This window comes from Lissotriton vulgaris, chromosome 4_1 (genome assembly GCF_964263255.1).
Source record: "Lissotriton vulgaris chromosome 4_1, aLisVul1.2, whole genome shotgun sequence".
Taxonomy (NCBI): domain Eukaryota; kingdom Metazoa; phylum Chordata; class Amphibia; order Caudata; family Salamandridae; genus Lissotriton; species Lissotriton vulgaris.
In genome coordinates, this window is record NC_141691.1 from 1616114153 (window position 1) to 1616132827 (window position 18675).

Here is an 18675-nt window from a genome sequence, read left to right on the forward strand (position 1 = left end):
GGGCGTACCTTCCCCCTTCAAAAATGGTTCTGGCGGCTGAAGGTTATACAGATTGCTGTTTGCCATGCTCTTTTTTTTTTTTCCTTTACCTTATTATTTGAAGATTATTTTCCTTTATATATTTCACATTAAAGGATACAATGCCAAATGCTGCTTCTTTTTTAAACGTTGCTTAGCTCATTATTCACGTTAGATTATGCGTGCAGGTTACGTCTTTTGTTCTCCCAAGATGGCGCCTTAGCGCGATGACGTCACGTGCGCTGAAGTGTCTAACGTTTCTCCTCAGAATAATCTTCACACGAAGCTGTCAGAAGTGAGGTATTTCTCCCAGCGCACTCTCCCCTCTCACACTGCAGACGCCTCAAAGAGTGTTTCCTCCACGCCTGACCCTTGCCACCAGTCGTCTCGCCCAGAGCCTTCAGCACAGTGAAATGCTTGATACGACCTCCTCCAGCGATACAGCGCAAATGCCACCGCTGATCAAGTATACTTTAAGTTAAATTCCTTATCACCAAGTATTCAACCACAAAATGCGCACGTTTAAGTGGTCCAAGATTTCATTTCTTTAAACTCTGTTTTTTCTCTCAAAATTTTTTTTTTAAAGTTACTTCATATGGTTTCGATAAGTCTTTAAACAGTACCTTTTTTTCCTTCAATTTGTCTTTTTCTCTTCCGGTACAGTTTTTTTTTCAGTTTTTTTCTCGCAAAAATGTCTTATTTCATTTTATTTTCAACTGGCTTATCGTAGGTTCGCTGGGGTGCTGTCACCTCGTCGCCAATTTTGTAAAGACGACTCCGCATACACAACTGGTCGTCAATGACTTTATTCAGCCACAACAGCACACCAAGGGCACGTCTGCTCAGCATGCAGTTCGCCCGTTCATTGCCAACTGTCACAACAGCCCTCAGCTGTCAACATTCCAGCTGAGGCTGACCTATCACGCGCTGGAAAGGGCACGCGCAGGGCAGGGTGAAGAAAAGTGAGAAAGGACCAACATAACAGTTAAACACTTGCTTTGTTTATGTTACTAGCAACAAATGAGGAATTCTTCTGGTAGGTTTCTTAGAGTTACCTGTTTCTTTTCTTATTGGAGGTTTTTTTTTCTTTGAGATGACAGTTGCTTTACCTCAAGGTTCTTGCTGCAGTGGCACGATGTCTTGTTTGGGATTGTCTGTTACATGCGTCTAGTTTCTGCTTCGTTCTTACTTGTGGCAAATTTCTCGTGATTCTCGCGTTTCTGGTTTCATTACTTTGTTTCTGACCGCAATTTGGTGGGTTCTTGGTTGTAAAGGTCTTGCTCGTGCTGTGCTGTTCTTCTTGGTCTTATTCTCTGGTCTGGTCTGCGCAAAATGTCGCCAAAATGTTGTAAGTAGTTTAAGTAGGTAGCAGGACCCGTCTTCAGTTATTAAGATAGATTTAATAAGATACACAGTAGAGCAGTAAACCTCACAGCTGACCAGACCATCAACTGTCAAGGCTGAAATCTTCACATACCAGATAGAACACTCTTCGATACTATGGGAGGTTGGGAAGGTAGAAACACAAAGAAAGGGCTACTGACACCAAGTAGCCATATTGAAGGAAGTACAAATATACAACACCCGACATCCTTTAACAAAGTCAGTCTGTGCTGAGGGCTGGGAGAACTGTGTTGCCTGGTGTGCCGCTCTTCATATTGACCCTTTGCAAGCTAACCCTTCAGATTTGTTATTATTTGCCCAGCAAGGGCTTTCACTGGCCAGAGGTAAGGGTTATATTTCAAGCCTTTTTTATCTATCTATTGATCCTTCTCTATTTACATCACCAGTTATGATGAGCTTTTTGAAATTTTCATTTATATGTTTACTCTGAAGCAGTTTGACATGCCGCAATGGGATTTAAACTTAGTGTTTACATTTCTTATGCACACACATATTGGGCTGATGCACAGCTGCTCCCTGTGACTGATCAACACAGCAGTTTTCCTGATGTTCATCACCTGTGCGTACAGTATAACTGAACTGCAGGTGCTTTCAGTGTAACTTTTCCCAAATTTATGACTACTTTTAACATCAGCTAATCGATCAATCTGACAGTGTTTGCTACATTGACTGCACAAAAGACCATTGTGTAGATGATAAGTTACTTGAGGGTCTCTGGAGCAAAGGAGGAGGTGCAGAAAAGGACTCTGGCTGGATAGTTCCATACATCAAGATCTGCTACGTGCTGTTCAAGAAACAACCCCCTGAAGACCCATTCCACTAAGGCTGCTACAATGCATTGGTGACGAGGATGCTGGCTGTAGTTATGTGCTAGGCTGTGTCGTGCATCAGATACACATTCACAAAACACTTCTGGCTTGACAGTCTGGTCTGACTGGATGGACATTTTGCTCCTTCAGTCTTCTGAAACTTTATATTCTTAGTCCTCTCATCGGATCCTCCATCTTTGGGAGTTATTACTGTGACATCCATTTTAAAGACGAGGAATCTACAGTTGAAAGTGTCCATCAAGTTTCTATGTTTACCAACATTATAAGTGTAAAAGTGAGGCATACCAACTCCCTGTCCACGTTACGGTGACCCTGGCGGCACATTTCTGGAACTGCCCATGCATAGTGGTTAATTGGCAGCTGATTTATAAAGAGATAGTGGTCTAGAGGGCCATCAGGTGACAGTAGGCCTCAAGGCTGTGATTCTCGAGGTCATGGATCAATGGGATGGTAATAATAATACCAAGACCGTGGCGGGCATCGGTTTTATGTTAGCCGAACGCAATATTGCTAGGCATTGGAGGAGTAGTAACCCCTACTCCTCCCACAATGGCGTCATGACAATGGGGGGTATGGATGTGGATACTTGTGAGTTGGTAGAGAAAACAGTCCACAGAGTGTGGGGGTGCCCGCAGAAATATTATAAAACATAAAACATATGGACCATATAAAATGTTTGCCTTACAGGGTGAGATTAGTGCGGAGTTCTTTTCGACTCTATATTGGTATTATTGAAACTGAGGAGTTTTCTCCTTATTCTGTATGACTCAGAAGTAATGCCTGAATGATTTGCTGGTGTTGCTGCTGTTTTTGCTTTGGAAACAGAATACAAGTTTATTATTTTATAAAATGGAGACGTTCCATTGCCTAAAGGTGCTGTGCTTAGGTTTGATGAAAAAAAAAAAACAGGATCAAACAACCCATCTCTAAAATAAAGGAAATATAAAATGAATGAATAAATTAAACCTTCGATTGACCTACTAGCCCTGTCACTGAAGTGGACTACTTCTTAAGCAGATGTGCACAAGTACAAGGGTAAAATGCTACCACTCACATTGACATTGAAGAGAGCAGGTTTTTTGAGTAGGCTGATCCATTACTCTTGGCTTTATGGTGTGGCGGGTGGAAGCTAAACCTAAAAGACACAACAGACCAATGATTGAAGAGGGATGGTGGAAAGGTGCTATAAGTAAGTGCATACAAAATATATCTTAAATAAAATGAGACGATCGTGGCTTAGGCCGGACCTAAATATATCCAATGTTCAAGCCTGTTTCCAGACCCCCAATCCCTAGGGTATGTGTTGTGGATAAACTTGCCTGAGATATTTGCATGAGCTATCACGTCTTCAGTTGACTAACATGGAAAGAGTTTTTGGGGGGGGATTTTTGCTGTCACCTCTTCCATGTAATATAGTGTTGTTGCTTTTGGAGACCATCAAATTGGGATTTGGAGTCAATGAGGCTGAGGGGATCACTTTCTTATTGCTATACTCCACATGTCCTCCATTTAGTGCCTGTACACCCTCTCACAGTGATAGGTACCTTAAGTGACATTCTCCAGATGTTTTCCTGTTGGATAATGATAGTGGCTACGTGGGCATACATACATAGGCTCTATGCTGTATGAAACCTGTTTGTCGTTGCCTAAGTTGGCAAGAGCTGCTTTCATCTCCTCCCTCTTTACTCTGTGGTCTAGAATCTACCCAAAATAAATAAATAAATAGTCTAGAATCTACCCACAGCCTAGGAATGAGAGAGATGGGTTAAAGGAGTTGGCTAATGTTATTTATATAGCAATTGCGCCTTCCACCAGCAACTCCGACATTGAACAAAGTCATATACGACTGGGTAACTAGTGAGGTTGTGCAGGGTGAAGGAGGTCTTCTCACCTTTGACACGTGCCGCACCCTAGTACTGGGTATACAACGTTCTACTTGTCAATTATAGTAGCATTTTCTTTTCCGACTCCATTTGTTGATAATGAGAGAGTGAGTACCTGCGGCCATCCCCAACAGGCAGCCAGAAGGGTTGAGTTGGCCCTTCAGGAATACACACTTGTAACCTTTGTATTCAAAACTCATCCCTTGGGATTCATTAAACCACTGAGAGAGTCTTTCTGTAATAAAAGAATTAGGATTAATCTGCATTTAGAAGACCTCCAGAATGTGGAAAAGAAACATTAGGGGCCATTGTTTGCGACGTGCACACCTTTTAAAAGGTGTGCCTGGCGCAAACAAGGAAAATGCGCCGTATTGGGATGAATCCTCTGCCCCCCCGGCAGCCACGAACTTGCGCTGTCCTGGGGGAAACGCATTCATGTGAAATACGAAGAAGCTGCCTGAAGTGGCTCAATGTTTTCACAGTGCAGGTAGCAAACCTGCCTGTACTTTTAAGGGGGATTAGAGATCCCCTTGCAGGGGGATGCTGTGAGTGACTGCACCCGCCTGCAAGGAGATGTCTGGGTGGTGCATGGTACTCCCTTCCACCCTTCAGGGGGCTACCATCAGGGGGCACACTGACAGTGTGCCGCCTCTTAGATGGCGCACTGCCAGTTTGCCTCCTGGCAGCTTCTTTGCCTCTGCTCACTCATCTGTAATACGGTGTGGGCACAGAGGCAGAGGGATTACCTCATTTGCATTGGGCTTCTTGCAAATGAGGGAACGCCCTCTGATGATATCGCTGGCATAATGTGCACCAGCACTATCTGTATTACAGAAGGGGACGCACAAGCATCTACTGCCCCTTCTGTAACACCAAAGTGCCCCAGGGGCACTAAAGTGGGTAGAAACTCCTTTTGCGCCCCTGGGGCACTTCTGTGATATGGCACCTGTACTACTCTTAATTAAAACAATATATGCAAATCTTTCATATTCTGAACAGCTGTTGTCCCTTTTATCTATCCAATGCAGTATGTAAGGGGATACTTTTTGAATTATACAGCGGTAGTTTATCCCTAAGCAAATGTATACATATCACAGTTTATACCATCCTTATCATGTTTCACAACTTTGTTTTAATTTAGGTAGAAAAAGCTGCCGTGAGTTAAAGAAAGAGTCATCTCCTCGTGAACACAGAAGGAGACAGGTATGTGATTTTTCAAGAAAACAAGAAATGTACAGTGTATGTAAAATAATATACCACTATACTTATTTTGCATTGAATTTCTTTGCTTACTATTGTAATGTTCAAACCCCCACATTTCAATATAACTGAAATAACTGAAATTAAAACATGGGTATTACACATCGTAGGCTTTAAATGGCCATATCTCTTTCAAAGTGTACCACTGTCAACTGAAAGTGTCTGTTGGACTTGAACAGCTTAAAAATCTGTGCATCTTTGTATTTTCAATTCCTTTTGTCCCTTAAAAGGTCTCAAAACCGAGACGCATGTAGAATGAACGGGCTTTGTGCATAACTTTTCTTTCAAGGCCACATACTTGCCTTGAAGTGACATAAAGGTTAAAGAGAATAGGGCTCAAAATAGACCCCTGCGAAACTCCAATGCAAACTGGTCTACTGCATGCAGCCAGCGAACCTAGATTCACAGTGGTAGCGGTCCTTTAAATCATTTTTAAACCAGTCCAAGGCCTTCCCTCGAACTCCCATCTTCCAGAGCTGCTGTTACAAAATGTGATGGGAGATGGTGTCAAAAGCGGCCGACAGGTCTAAAAGAACCAGCATGACTGATTCTTTTTTATCCATGGCCAACCTGATATTATCAACCATTTCGACTATTGCCGTTTCGGTGCTATTCGCCGCTCAAAATCCTGATTGAGAAGAATCGAGTTGCCTATGGCTTTCTAGATGACTGGTAAGTTGTTTGTTTACCAGGGCTTCAAGAGCTTCCCTGAAATATGGCATCAGCGAAATGGGGCGATAGTTGCCTGGTTCAATGTCATCTAGAGTAGACTTCTTTAGAATGGATCTGACTTGCGCTATCTTCTAGCTTCCTGGTACAACCGCTTGATCCAGAGGCATGTTAAAGATCTCTGTTAATCTCGTTGTCAACCGAGGTGCTAATTGCCTAAAGATACGCGGGGGAAGAGGGATCAGCAGGAGAACCAGATTCAATCTTGACAATGACTTCTAATACCTGTTCACAAGTTACAGGTTTAAAAATAGTAAACAGGGGTACCGATGAATGGCTCTTCATAGCGGGATTCATAAGAATGTTATTATCTTGAGGAAAGGATCTATAGATCGCTTTTACTTTGTCATCGAAGAAGAAAGATATTTTGTCGACCCAGTCTTGTGTGGGGACAACGGAGGGTTGATTTGCTTCAGGAGTTGTAAACTCTTTCAACATTTTGTATAGCTCTTTGCTGGAATTAGCAGCATTATCAATCCTCCCTGTTAAATACAGCGTTTTGGCCTGTTTGATATTGTTTAAATATGAGCGGTAGCTTTCTTTATATTTAATTCGATCAAGAGCAGTTTTAGTTTTCCTCCAGAGACGTTCAGCCGCCCTAATGGACAATTTCTTGGCTTTTAGTACTGCTGTAAACCAGGGAGAGGGTTTGCTTTTAGTCTTAACCCTTGATATGGGCGCCACTGTATTCAGGGTCGAAGTTATAGCCTGTTCGGAAGCCGTAGTTGCTTCTTCTATATTATCTGTGTACAGTAGGGCTTTGATATTGAAATGGATAGAGAAGGATGCAGGGGTGACTTTTCGCCAAGGTCTGATGACAGCACTATTTTTTATATCGGCTGACTATCGGATCATCAATGAGGAAACTGAAGTTTATTAAATAATGGTCCGACCAAAGAAGCTGTAGGGACTGTCCAACTACAAACTTAATAGAATTTGTAAACGGGAGGTCCAGAGTGTGACCTGCCTGATGGGTCGGGTCAACTACCAGTTGCTCCATCCCTAATGTCTGCAATGATGTTATCAATTGGTCCGTGTCTGGGTTCGGTGATACATCGGCATGATAGTTAAAATCGCCAAAGAGAATGAAATTGTTTGAGCCAAGAACATTAGGCGCGATAAGCTAAACTAACCAGTTTACAAAATTGTCTTTGTGTCCTGGGGTCTCTACACTAAGGCTCCTGTCCATATTTGGATGACTGCATCGTAATTTTAAAGATTAAAATGTCTGCTTTGTCTGAGTTCCAGGAGTCTACAGCAGTTACTTCTAATTTGCCAGTAGTAGCTTCTGCTGGTCCCCCCCCCCTCCCCCTTCTGACGGTGGTTGCTCTAACCAACCTAGTGAGCTTATATGGTGATGGAAAGGCAGTCGCAATATCAGGAGATGCCTGATCATGATACCACGTTTCAGTTATGAAACAGACATCTGGTTTCTCCTGGTCCTAACGAGTCCATAGTTCCAGAGCATGTTTGGGGATTGACTGAGCATTAAGATATATAGTCTTCAGTAGTTTAGGAGGGGCAACTGGGACCCCTTCCCCTAGGTAGCTGGAGAGAAATGTCGCAGATGATGTCATCCCTGAAGGGACAGGGGACTCCGCATTACATGGTATGTACGTGGATTCTACAATGTGGGGGGGTTTGTTTAAAGATCTTAACTCTGCGCTTGAGTAGTGTATGATAGACCTAATAAGATAAAATTCCTCGTCTATTACTCTATGGTCAAAATAGCAGGGGTCCTGGTGGCTGGAGGCGGTCTGGCGTGGACGGGGGCAGACTGGCTTGCCTTTGGAGCGCTGCTGCGTGTCTGCGCCCCTAGCTGTCTTTAAATAGCTGAGGGGAGGGTGTGGCAGCTAGACCGCCAACCGTCTCCCAGTGCTGGTAAAACTGGAAGTGAAGAGCCTGGAATGCCCAAAAGTACCTCTGCAACAAACGGCACAAGCCGCGGTGGACCGGGAGCAGAATGGAGGCAGGTAAGAAAGCCATTGAGAGCCCCTACGACAGAGCAGTGATGCTAAATAGTGGCAGAGTGGCCAATGACAGCACAATAAGTTGAGCGTGATCGCGCAAAATAATGTTTAAAGAAAGAATCAGTGCCAAATATGTTAAAAACAAGGACAGTTAAAACCGTGTCCGGCAAGAAGATTAACCTGGGTGGTGTCAGGTGGTCGGAGTTCCGCTGAGGTGGACTAGGAGCACTATAAAGGTCCAATACCCATTCTCCTAAAGGGGGTCAGTGAGTCTAATAACATTGGTGGGGTACTTGTTCGTATCAAGAAGAGAAGAAAAAAGGATTGCTAGTACGAAGATGGTTAGATAGGGGATGATGTGGAGGTGATCTTCCTAATTAGGAAGTGATGCCCTCACACACCCATGTAGGTGCATGCTCATCATCAGGCTTTTTGCTCCTAGTGGGGCAGGCGCTGCAATGCCCCACGTGCCCCGCAAGAGGGCTCTTTGGCGGAGATCATTTCAAAGCAGAATCCGTGATGGTGGGTGTGGGGAGCCACGGAGTGAAAGTGTGAGTTTAAAATTACCTGAAGGGTACCCTATAGTGAGTTTATTTGGGGTCCCTTGGGTTGATTAAAATCAGGACAATAAAAACGTAGCTGTTGGTGCGGGGCTACCAAGCACGACTGTCTTGTGAGTGGAGCATAAACGCAATGTGGTTGATGCTGGATCAGGTCAACCTGTTTCACGCCCTGATGGTCCAAATGGATCCGAGGTGATTCTTCAGGACCACTGTATTGAGTACCCTACTATGAGTCCTAAATAAACAGTGTCGGGATGTTGTTTATTCTAGTGGGACAGCACTCGGTCAGAAAAGTACCTCAAAAAAGCTTCCCCTGAAATATAACATAATCACACCTGGAGAAAAGGAAAAAGAAGGGGGTGAGGGAAAACAGTTGTGCAACTGAAAACAAATTGCTGATGAGGGTGTTCGTGATGAGTAATCACCCATCCATATTTTGCAGGATCACCAATACCCACTTTTTGCATCGTTGATGCTGGGTTTTCAACTCTGAAGTACACAAGGCCCTGCTAACTAGCCCCCAGTGCATGTGCTCTGACCCCTCAAAATATATGTGCAGTTGTTTAATACCAGATTGGCATATTTAAATTATCAACCAGTTCCTTGTGTATGGTACAGAGTGTACCCAGGGCTGGTAAGGTAAATATCATTAGTGTACCTCATTACTTAATTTTGCCACTACTGCAGTGAAAGTGAAAACATGGCTTTAGGTCTGTCATGGAAGTCTGGTCGGGCACTTTTTAAACTGACAACCGAATGTGGCACAATAGATTTTTTTGCCAAGGTTTAATATTTACAAGTCACCCCAAAGGCAGGGTGCTAAACATTAACAAGTATTAGTAAATGCATTGGGTTTGGCCTATGTGATGAATAATAAGCTGATTTTTGTTGCACATTCTAGCTTGCTGCATAGTTATACAATATAAGATACAGAAAGTCTATTAAAGGGTAATGACTTGTTTATGTACAAAAAGGCAATTTATTGTGCTGTTACGAGTGGTATTATAAAGTGGGGAGATTAGGTAAATGATGGAGGACAAACATTTAAAAAAGTAGGCTTAAAAGTGGTGCAGCTATGGGGAGAATAGGTAAAAGATGGATGAAAAGTACAGCGTAAGTGCTGTTTTTGCAATTCCCAAAAAGTAAGATTATGAAAACTAGATGAAAAGATGTTGTTTGGTTATTGTTTATTGGTAAGATAAACAAATGAAAATTAACTTTACATTTTTCAAATGACCATTTAAGCAGTTGTGCAATATAAGTGAAGGAAACACACTGAAAGTGAAATTGTTTTTTGAGACTGGCACGTTTTTTTTGTAATTGCTGATTTTGCTTACTAAGTTTTTTCTTTTATTTTGCAATGTGCATTTTTTTAATATTGCGAAAAAACTTAAATATGAACATAAACTCTGAAACGATAATGAGCATAGAGTCAATATTTGCACTTGCATTGTCACTGGCCTTGTGTTACTTATGGTTCACAATTTGTCTTTATTTACACAGTAGACTGTGACATTTTCAAATATTCTGCTCTATACTTTGAGGTTTGTATGTTGGAACAAATACTATATCTTTTTTCAAGGCATTTGTTATAAGTTCCAATGCCACTGCATCCCAATAACTTTCGGCCGATCTCGTGCATCCCCCTGCCAGCTAAATTGATAGAGAAAGGCATGAATGCACAACTAAGTACATTCTTACGAGAGGCACAAATATTGGATCCAACGCAATATGGGTTCAGAGAGGGACACAGTACTAAGTTCGCTCTCTTAAAATCTACAGAGGAAATTAGGGCCGCGCTCGACCGTGGTGGTAAAGCTGCAATGATTATGTTGGACCTGTCTGCGGCTTTTGACATGGTCCATCATGACGTGCTGCTGGACCGTTTGTGGGATTGTGGAATCCAAGGTAAAGCTTGGGATCTCCTGAAGTCCTTCTTCTCTGAGAGAGTACAAACAGTTTCGCTCAACGCATTCATTTCCAAACCCTTCTCTCTGCCCTGCGTAGTTCCGCAGGGGTCCTCACTTAGCCTCAGGCTTTTTAATGTCTACATGTCCTTGCTGGCCCCCCTGATCAAATCCTTCGGATTTGCTCTGACATCGTATGCAGACGACACTTAGATTGTGGTGTCCCTGCTGTCTGGGCAAGAGACAGGGACTGCAAAACGATTTCATGACTGTATGGAAGCAGTGGGCAAATGGATGACCCAAAATTGCTTAAAACTCAATTCTGGTAAGACAGAAGTCATTCTGTTTGGCAATGACCCCGAGCTCTGGACCCCAAGTTGGTGGCCAGATTCGCTGGGGGTGCTTCCGATCCCCACCGGGAAAGTAAAGAACTTGGGTGTCCTGATTGATGACAAACTCAACTTTGCGGACCAGGTCAATGCAGTTGTCTCGGCGACTACATTTGCTCTTAGAACATGCAAGAAAATCTTGCAGTTTCTACCTAAGGAAAACCAACGTACAGTAGTGACGGCACTAACTATGTCGCGGTTGGACTACTGCAACAGCCTTTACCTAAACATTCAGCAATGATTACTGCATAGACTCCAACTTTTACAGAATTCAGCCACCAGACTGCTCACAGGGACAGCTAAATATGCTTCGGTCTCTAGAGATATCAGAAGGCTGCCTGTTAAGAAATGGGTGCAGTTCAAATCACTCTGTACAGTTTACAAAGCTCTTCATTGTACTGGGCCAGAATATTTGAATCAACAGTTTCAGTGATATGTCCCCAATAGACCACTTCGCTCTCTGGGAGCAAAATTGGTGACCGTACCCATCTCTAAAAAAGCCAGCTGTGGAGGTAGGAGCTTCATAGCAGGTGCAGCCAAGGCATGAAATACCCTACCACTTCATCTTCGATACAGTCCTGATTTACTGGCATTCAGGAAAGCTTCAAAAACGTGGCTTTTTGGCACATAACTCTGGGCTCTTCATCTATATCTCTTCGGGTTACGTATAGACAGCGCCAGGACACCTTCGGGTAGCAGTTTGCCCTTTAAAAATACTTTAACCCTTTGGGTGCGGCCGCGATTCTGCTCCTGTGTGGCAGAATCGCGAGTGGGTAGGTTCATAACGGCCCCCAGCCGTCATCAGCACACGAGCACCTTAATGCATGACGGCTGGGGGCCGACATCAGCACCGAAGTGGTTAACATAACATATTCTGCTGCACCACAGAAATGATGACCCTGGTGCCTGATGGATAGCAGTACTCGGCCTGTTTTAACAATGTGCAGTTGATGTTCTTTATATTCTAGAACAACAAAAATACTGGAGGCTGTTTAAATTACTTTGGACAACCCAAACCCTTTTTAGCAATTATTAAGCTAAAATACCATGCATAAAGCGAGCTAAATTAGACAAAGCGTTTGCCTGTTTTAAGAATGTGCAGTTGACGTTTTCTATATTAGAGAACAACGAAAATACACATGGCTGTTTTTTATTTTGCATTGCAATTTTTTTAAATTATTGTGAAAAAAGTTGGAAATAAACTCTTAAACAATAATGAGCATATAGTAAATTTTTGCACTTGTCATTGGCATTGTGTTAACTTATGACTTACAATTTTTCTTTATTTAAACAGTACACTAACACATTTTTTATTATTCTGCTAAATACTTTGATGTTTTTATGTGGTAACACTTAATATATTTCTTTCAAGGCATTTGTTATATTACATCCTGGTGCCACTGCATATGCTGAACCCTTGAAATAAGGACCATAGTGCCTGCTAGATAGCTGCACTTTGCCTGGTTTAAGAATGTGCAGTTGGAGTTCTTTATATTCTATAACAGCGAACATACTGGGGGCTGTTTAAATTACTTTGGAGAACTCCATACCTTTTTAGCAATTATTAAGCTAAAAACAGGCATAAAGCAAGCTAAATAAGACAAATTGTTTGCCTATTTTAAGAATGTGCAGTTGATGATCTTTATATTATAGAACAACGAAAATACAGGAGGCTGTTCAAATTACTTTGGTGAACTCAAACCCTTTATATAAATTTGTAAGCAAAACTACCTTGTGTTAAAAGTATGGAAATAAATATGAATGCATTTTACATCCACGGAAAGATGAACAGCAAAATTCTCACTATTAAGAAATAACTTCTGCTTCAGTTTACAGGGTATCACTCAGTTACCACATTGCTTATTCATATGGCCAACAGAAAATACAGCAAACTATATAACATGTTTTTGGTGCTATAACAATACAATCTGCACAGTAAAGGCTAGTCTGAAAACAAAGCCTGTCTTGCCACCTACCTGCTTAAAACCAAAAGTGGACAATTCACACCAAAGAAGAAAAAAACTGTATTTTTTTCAAATGTAAATTTAACGCTCTTGAAACTATACAGCCTCCTACAATCACAAAACTCGAGGAATACCTTAAGAACAGCCACGTGACTTTGTTTACAATCCAAGACATTGCGGCAGATGTCTGGCGCTGTAATGTGATACAGAAACTCTCTCAGTAGGTAAAGGAGGTTAAAACATTCCTTCAAAGCACCATGGAGCGTGCTCACATAAAAAAAGCACTGCTATCACTTCATTCGGGTTTTCCATACATAATGCTCCAACAACAAACATGTGACAGAAAACAATATCATAAAGTACGTGAAAATTAGTTAAACGTTCCACCCACTAAAGCAGAGTTAATCAAGCATGTTTTAAATATCTGCAACCAGGAGAAGATAAGTATTGGTAAACAGTAAACGCTGTGCAGCCGTTAACATAAGAAAAAACATTCCACAACATTTTGACCCGGTGCCACTGTACCTACTGCACCATTCAAATCATGACCCTAGTAACTGCAAGATAACTTCCTTGTGACTATCTGTTTATTTGTAAAATATAGCTGATTTACTGTATGAAGGCTGGTAGTCCCATTGGCTAACATGGGGTTACACTATCCCAACGTCTAAATTCTAACTTCCATTTGGGACCACCAAACATAGTTTTTCAAGGTATCAAAGTAATTTTTGTGTTAACCCCTTCTTATTGCTGAAGTTGAATGTAAGGTAATTTGTAATATATAATGGGTCTTTAGAAAGTCACCCGCAAATGTTCTAACGGTCATTTCTGATTCACTACAGGCGTTGTAACCCAAGGCAGCCTGCTGCTCTCCTACTAGAAGGTGTAAAGTGCTCCAAAGAACAGGAAATAAAAGGCCAGCTGGTGGGAGGAGGTACGACCTCCTCCTAACATCATGGGCTGAGGGCTGTGGCCACAGATGGCCCAGCTTCAATAAGGCAGCAACCTCTAATAGGAAAATAAGAATCCCCGTGGCTGTGTGAGAGTAGACGGGCTGGCATCTCTTTTAGATAGGGAAATGCTGATGTAGACCCGATTTTCCAGTGGGGGTTGCTAATTATTCTGGACACCCCTCAGGGGAGTGCCCATATTTCTGACTCAGAGAAAAAGGGTGGTGACATTTTTGGATTTGGGCAGAGATGCACTGTGGAATTGTTCATGCCAACCCTACAGGGAGTAATGTAAAAGTCCATAGGGTTACCCTTTGGGAATGTTATCCCCATTGATTAGGGAGCCCGCCACACTTGCAAACTTGAAATTGCCATTAAAGTGGCACCCAAGGTTTCTATCCTCAGAACACTACTAGACTCAGAAAGAACAGAAGAAGTACTGCACCTTGTGAACCTGTAGATCTCAGAAGTAAAGGCTGAACCAAGAAAAACTGCACCTGCTGAACCAAGACCGGACTTCAGAAAGGAAGTGTTCCTCCCTACTGTTAACTTTGTGGAAAGAGACACAAGGGCTGGACATGCTCCCAATTCTTTCATGGACGAGTGAGAGAACTCCAAGAGTTGTTGGCTAGCCTCCTGTTAATCTTCGGTGACACAAAAGCTGAAGAAGCACTGCACCTTCAAAGGGCCCAGCAGGCCAGTTGCCACCGGGCCTTGCTCTGGACTTTGCTGGTGTATCCCAGGAGATAGACTCCTAGCTCCGAGGGGTGATCCGCGGGTTCTGGATCCATTGCTGGTGCTGGAGTGTACTCTTTCTCCCTTCATGAAGCTCAACTTGTCAGTCTAAAGAAAAAGATAGTGGTTTGGGAGTAAACTTCGGAGGCTCACATACTTCCACTTGCTAGTTTGCAGGATTGTCTTATTCTCTTATGTGGATTATACCCAAATCATCTTCTCTCTATCATCTGCCCAGGGCCACAGCCACATGTCCTTGAGCTACAGTTCGGTTCATGCTTCCCCATGGATGAAGAGCAACTCACTAAGACTGATTGGGGACAAAACTGAGGCGCTGATCCTTGGGAGGAACCCTTGTGTCTGGGAGCCACAGCACTGGCCAACTGTCTTGAGTGGCAACCCTATCTCTGCTTCTAAAGTAAAGAACTTAGCTATCTTGGTGGACTCCATGCCCTTCATGAACCCGCAGGTGGCTCAGGTCTCTAGGACATGTTTTGCTACTTTGAAATGGCTATACAAATTCATCTGGATGCTCCCTGTACCCGCCCGAAGGACCATCATGAAGGCCCTTATTTCATCTTGTTTGGATTATGGTAACATTCTTTACTTTGGGGCTGATAAAGCCTCCATGAGATGCTTGCAGGTGGTGCAGAAGCTGCACGGCTCATTTACAGACTGACAAAATATGCCTCTGTTACGTCTCTTCATCGTGAGCTCCATTGGCTGGATGTAGAAAAACGTGTTCAATTTAAGGCCTTCTGCTATATTTTCAAGGTAAGAGCTGGAACTGCCCCATACCACATCAATGGCTTGATAAAACTGTCCGCCTACTCGCCATCTGTTGTCTGGCAACCTCTGTGCGCCGTCTCCAAGATTAAACTCAACCGGATGGGAGACCACTCCTTTATGTTCCTTGGTACTAGGCTTCGGAACACTTAGCCAGATAATTCGGGATTTTGTTCTTCCCTCCTTTCCAGTTATAGACAATTTAAGACGTGGCTGGTCTGAATCAGTCTGAGCTGGGATAAACTGTCTGTTACTAAAATTGCTGGGAAACCCAGTGTGGGATTCTGTTCACGCTTTATAAGTATTTTAACATGTAGCTTTAAAATGTTTGTTTTATTTATTTGTTTAGTTTTTTGTTTGATAGAGCACGAACCAGACCCGTGAGGGTATCAGTGCACATTACAGGATTAAGGGTGGTATACAAAGAGTTAGGAAGGGAGGGACAAGTTGGTAAAATAGGTAGATACATTATACAAGAAAAAAGAGTACGCATTCTAAGGTCCCGGCTACATAGGGGATAAAAAACAAAAACCGGTAGCTACATTATAAAGAAGGCACGCAGTCTCAACTCTTGGGTGGATTCCCAAGAGTGCAGGATAGGTATCATCCGTAAAAGCCATGGATAATGCCGAAGTGGAGGGTGGAACATGTCGCGGAGGTGATTGTAATGTGATTGTTAGGCGAGGAATTTGCTCATTAGGAAAGTTTTGGTCTCCTTTTTAAAGTGTGCCAAGGATGGAAGTCTTCTGATGGCGGGTGAGAGAGAGGTCCAAAATCTTGGAGCAGCTCAAGAGAAGGCCCGATTGTAGTTTTTTTTCTTCCGAAAGCATGCTGGTTGAAGCAAAAGGTCTTTGGCAGATCAGGAGTGTCTGGCTCCTCTGGATATCACAAGTTTTTGGGCGAGAAGTGCAGGGGAATTAGAGTAAAGAGCTTTGTGTGCAATGCAGGCGAATTTAAGTTGGATTCTGGCCTCTAGGGGAAGCCAATTCAGACCTTTGAGCTAGGGAGAGATGTGGTCAAATTTCTTTGAGCCAGTTAGGAGTCTGGCGGTGACATTGAGGCAGGCTTTCAATGGAGCCAGAGAGTTCTTGGGTACCCCTGCAAGAGTAGAGCATCCATATTCTAGTTTGGAAATGACAAGTGCTTGGATTGCCATTTTTAGGTCCGAGGCATCGAGGAAGGGTTTTATGTTTCTTAGGTAACTCAGGTGGAATCTGGCAGTTTTGGCCATCGAGTTGATGTGGCCCGCATGTTCAGGCTGCCGTCAAAGGCAATTCCAAGGGATTTCGCCGAGTCAACAATGGTAGGAGGGCAGTTTAGTGCTGTGATAGCGTTGATCCATTCCTGGACGTCTGGATTGGTTTTCGTGGGCAACACTATAGAGTTAAGTAACTCTTACAAGTACCTGGGGGTAGTGGTCGACTCAAGTTGGCCACTAAAAACTCACCAACTGCATAGAAAAGCGCAGTCTAATAAACTACGATTTGCTCTAAAGTTACTGAAAACAAAATTGAAATGCACATCCAACCTTTACCTCTTGAAAGTGATTGAAGCAAAGTTTTTACCATCCCTTACGTAAGTTTCGGAGCTATTAAGAGGCAAAGATGCAACCTTCTTGAACTCACAACAGTCAACTCTGTTCAAATACATCTTTCACATACCAAGGTTTGTATCACAAGCGCTAGTACACCTGGAATTCGGGCTTTCAAACCAGCACCAAGTCAGGCAAGCCGGGATACTAAAAATGTGCTGGAAATTAAGGGCAGCAAGTGAGGACACGCTGATGGGCCGTTGTTGGTGCGAAATAAATAACCGAACAAATGCAAAAAACGTATGGAAAACATCTTTGGAAGATGCACTGACACGACTTAACATGCGAGAGGCATGGAATACAAACCACCCCTTCATGGCCTTCAAAAAAATAGCCAACAGTACAGCAAAACAAAAATCCATGATCGTCGACAAAGCCGCCCTCGCAAAGAAAAAACATGGCTGGACGGTGCTAGCCACATATTAGAGAAGTGCCCCGCAACCATACCTAGTCAACTATATAACTACGTTCACACAACAAATGCTACTACGCATACGCAGGGCCACCTACATTACAAACGATCAGACCCTAGAATGGAAGCAAACATGGCCAACAGCGCTATGCAGACTATGTGGCCGTTCTGAAGAAACACTGACTCACATTCTGTGCATTTGTCCATCACTGACTAGTCTGAGACGTTACTACCTATTACAAATATTTCGTTTTTATCAAATCAGAACATGCAGGCCTGCCGTTATGTTAGCACTGAACAGCTTCCAGTTGCAAACGGCCTGCAGGGCCTCCAAATTCTTACAGTGGGCGAGCCTCCTAATCCAGAAAACTGAAAAAATGGTGCAGACATAGTCCGAAGGACTGACATGTAAGGAGAGGCTCAGGCCGCAGACGATGTAATACTGTTTTTTAAAATAACTTGTTTTTTAAAGAGTGTAAATGCATTTTAACCAAGGCTAGTTCGAATACTGTTTTGTACTCAACTTTGTAAAGGTTTTAATTAACCATATGCAATAAAATATTACTTACTTGCTTACTTACTGGTTTTGGGTGGGGAGATTAGAACAAATTCAGTTTTATTTGCTTTAAGTATAAGCTGGTTGGCGGTGGGCCAGTGGACAGTCCGCTTCAGGGCCTCATTCAGGGAGAAAATGTCCTCAAGGGAATAGATTTCGATGTAGATCTGTGTATCGTCGGCTTACATAAGGTAGGAGATGTTGGCAGAGCGTAGCACCTCTGTGAGTGGTTCAAGGTAAAGATTGCATAGGGTAGGGGAGCGGGTTGATCCTTGGGTGACTCCAACCATGATCGGAGTGGGAGCAAATAGATTACCGTTGATGAGGACTCTCTGTGAGCGGTTTTGGAGGAAGGATCTACACCATTCAAGCACAGTGCCATCCAAACCCATCCTGAGTTTGAGACGTTCAAGGAGAATTTCGTGATTAACCGATCAACGGCAGAAGATAGGTCTAGGAGGATTAGAAGACAGGTTTTGCCGTGGTCGAGGGCTTGGAGGGAGTCAGCCATGATGTGGAGGAGGGTGGTTTCCATGCTGTGTCCAGGTCTGAACCCAGGTTGGAAGTCATCTAGAAGGTGGAAGTTGGTGATGTGTAGGCTCAGCTGCTGTTGCACACATTTTTCCAGAATTTTGACTAGGAGTGGGATGTTGGATATGGGTCCATGGCGGCGGAAGAAGGTTCCAGCGTAGGTTTTTTAAGATGGGGACGACTTGGCCAGGCTTAAG

At 43.1% G+C, this 18675-nt stretch overlaps 1 protein-coding gene across 1 annotated transcript in view; it reads left to right on the forward strand.

The window, feature by feature from the left end:
- The window catches only part of TERF1 (telomeric repeat binding factor 1), a 337355-nt gene that overhangs the window by 275965 nt on the left and 42715 nt on the right, over positions 1 to 18675 (forward strand). Inside the window, exon 10 of the mRNA XM_086965882.1 lies at positions 5277 to 5338. Coding sequence (XP_086822008.1) covers positions 5277 to 5338 — 62 coding nt within the window. The remainder of the gene's footprint in view (positions 1 to 5276; positions 5339 to 18675) is intronic.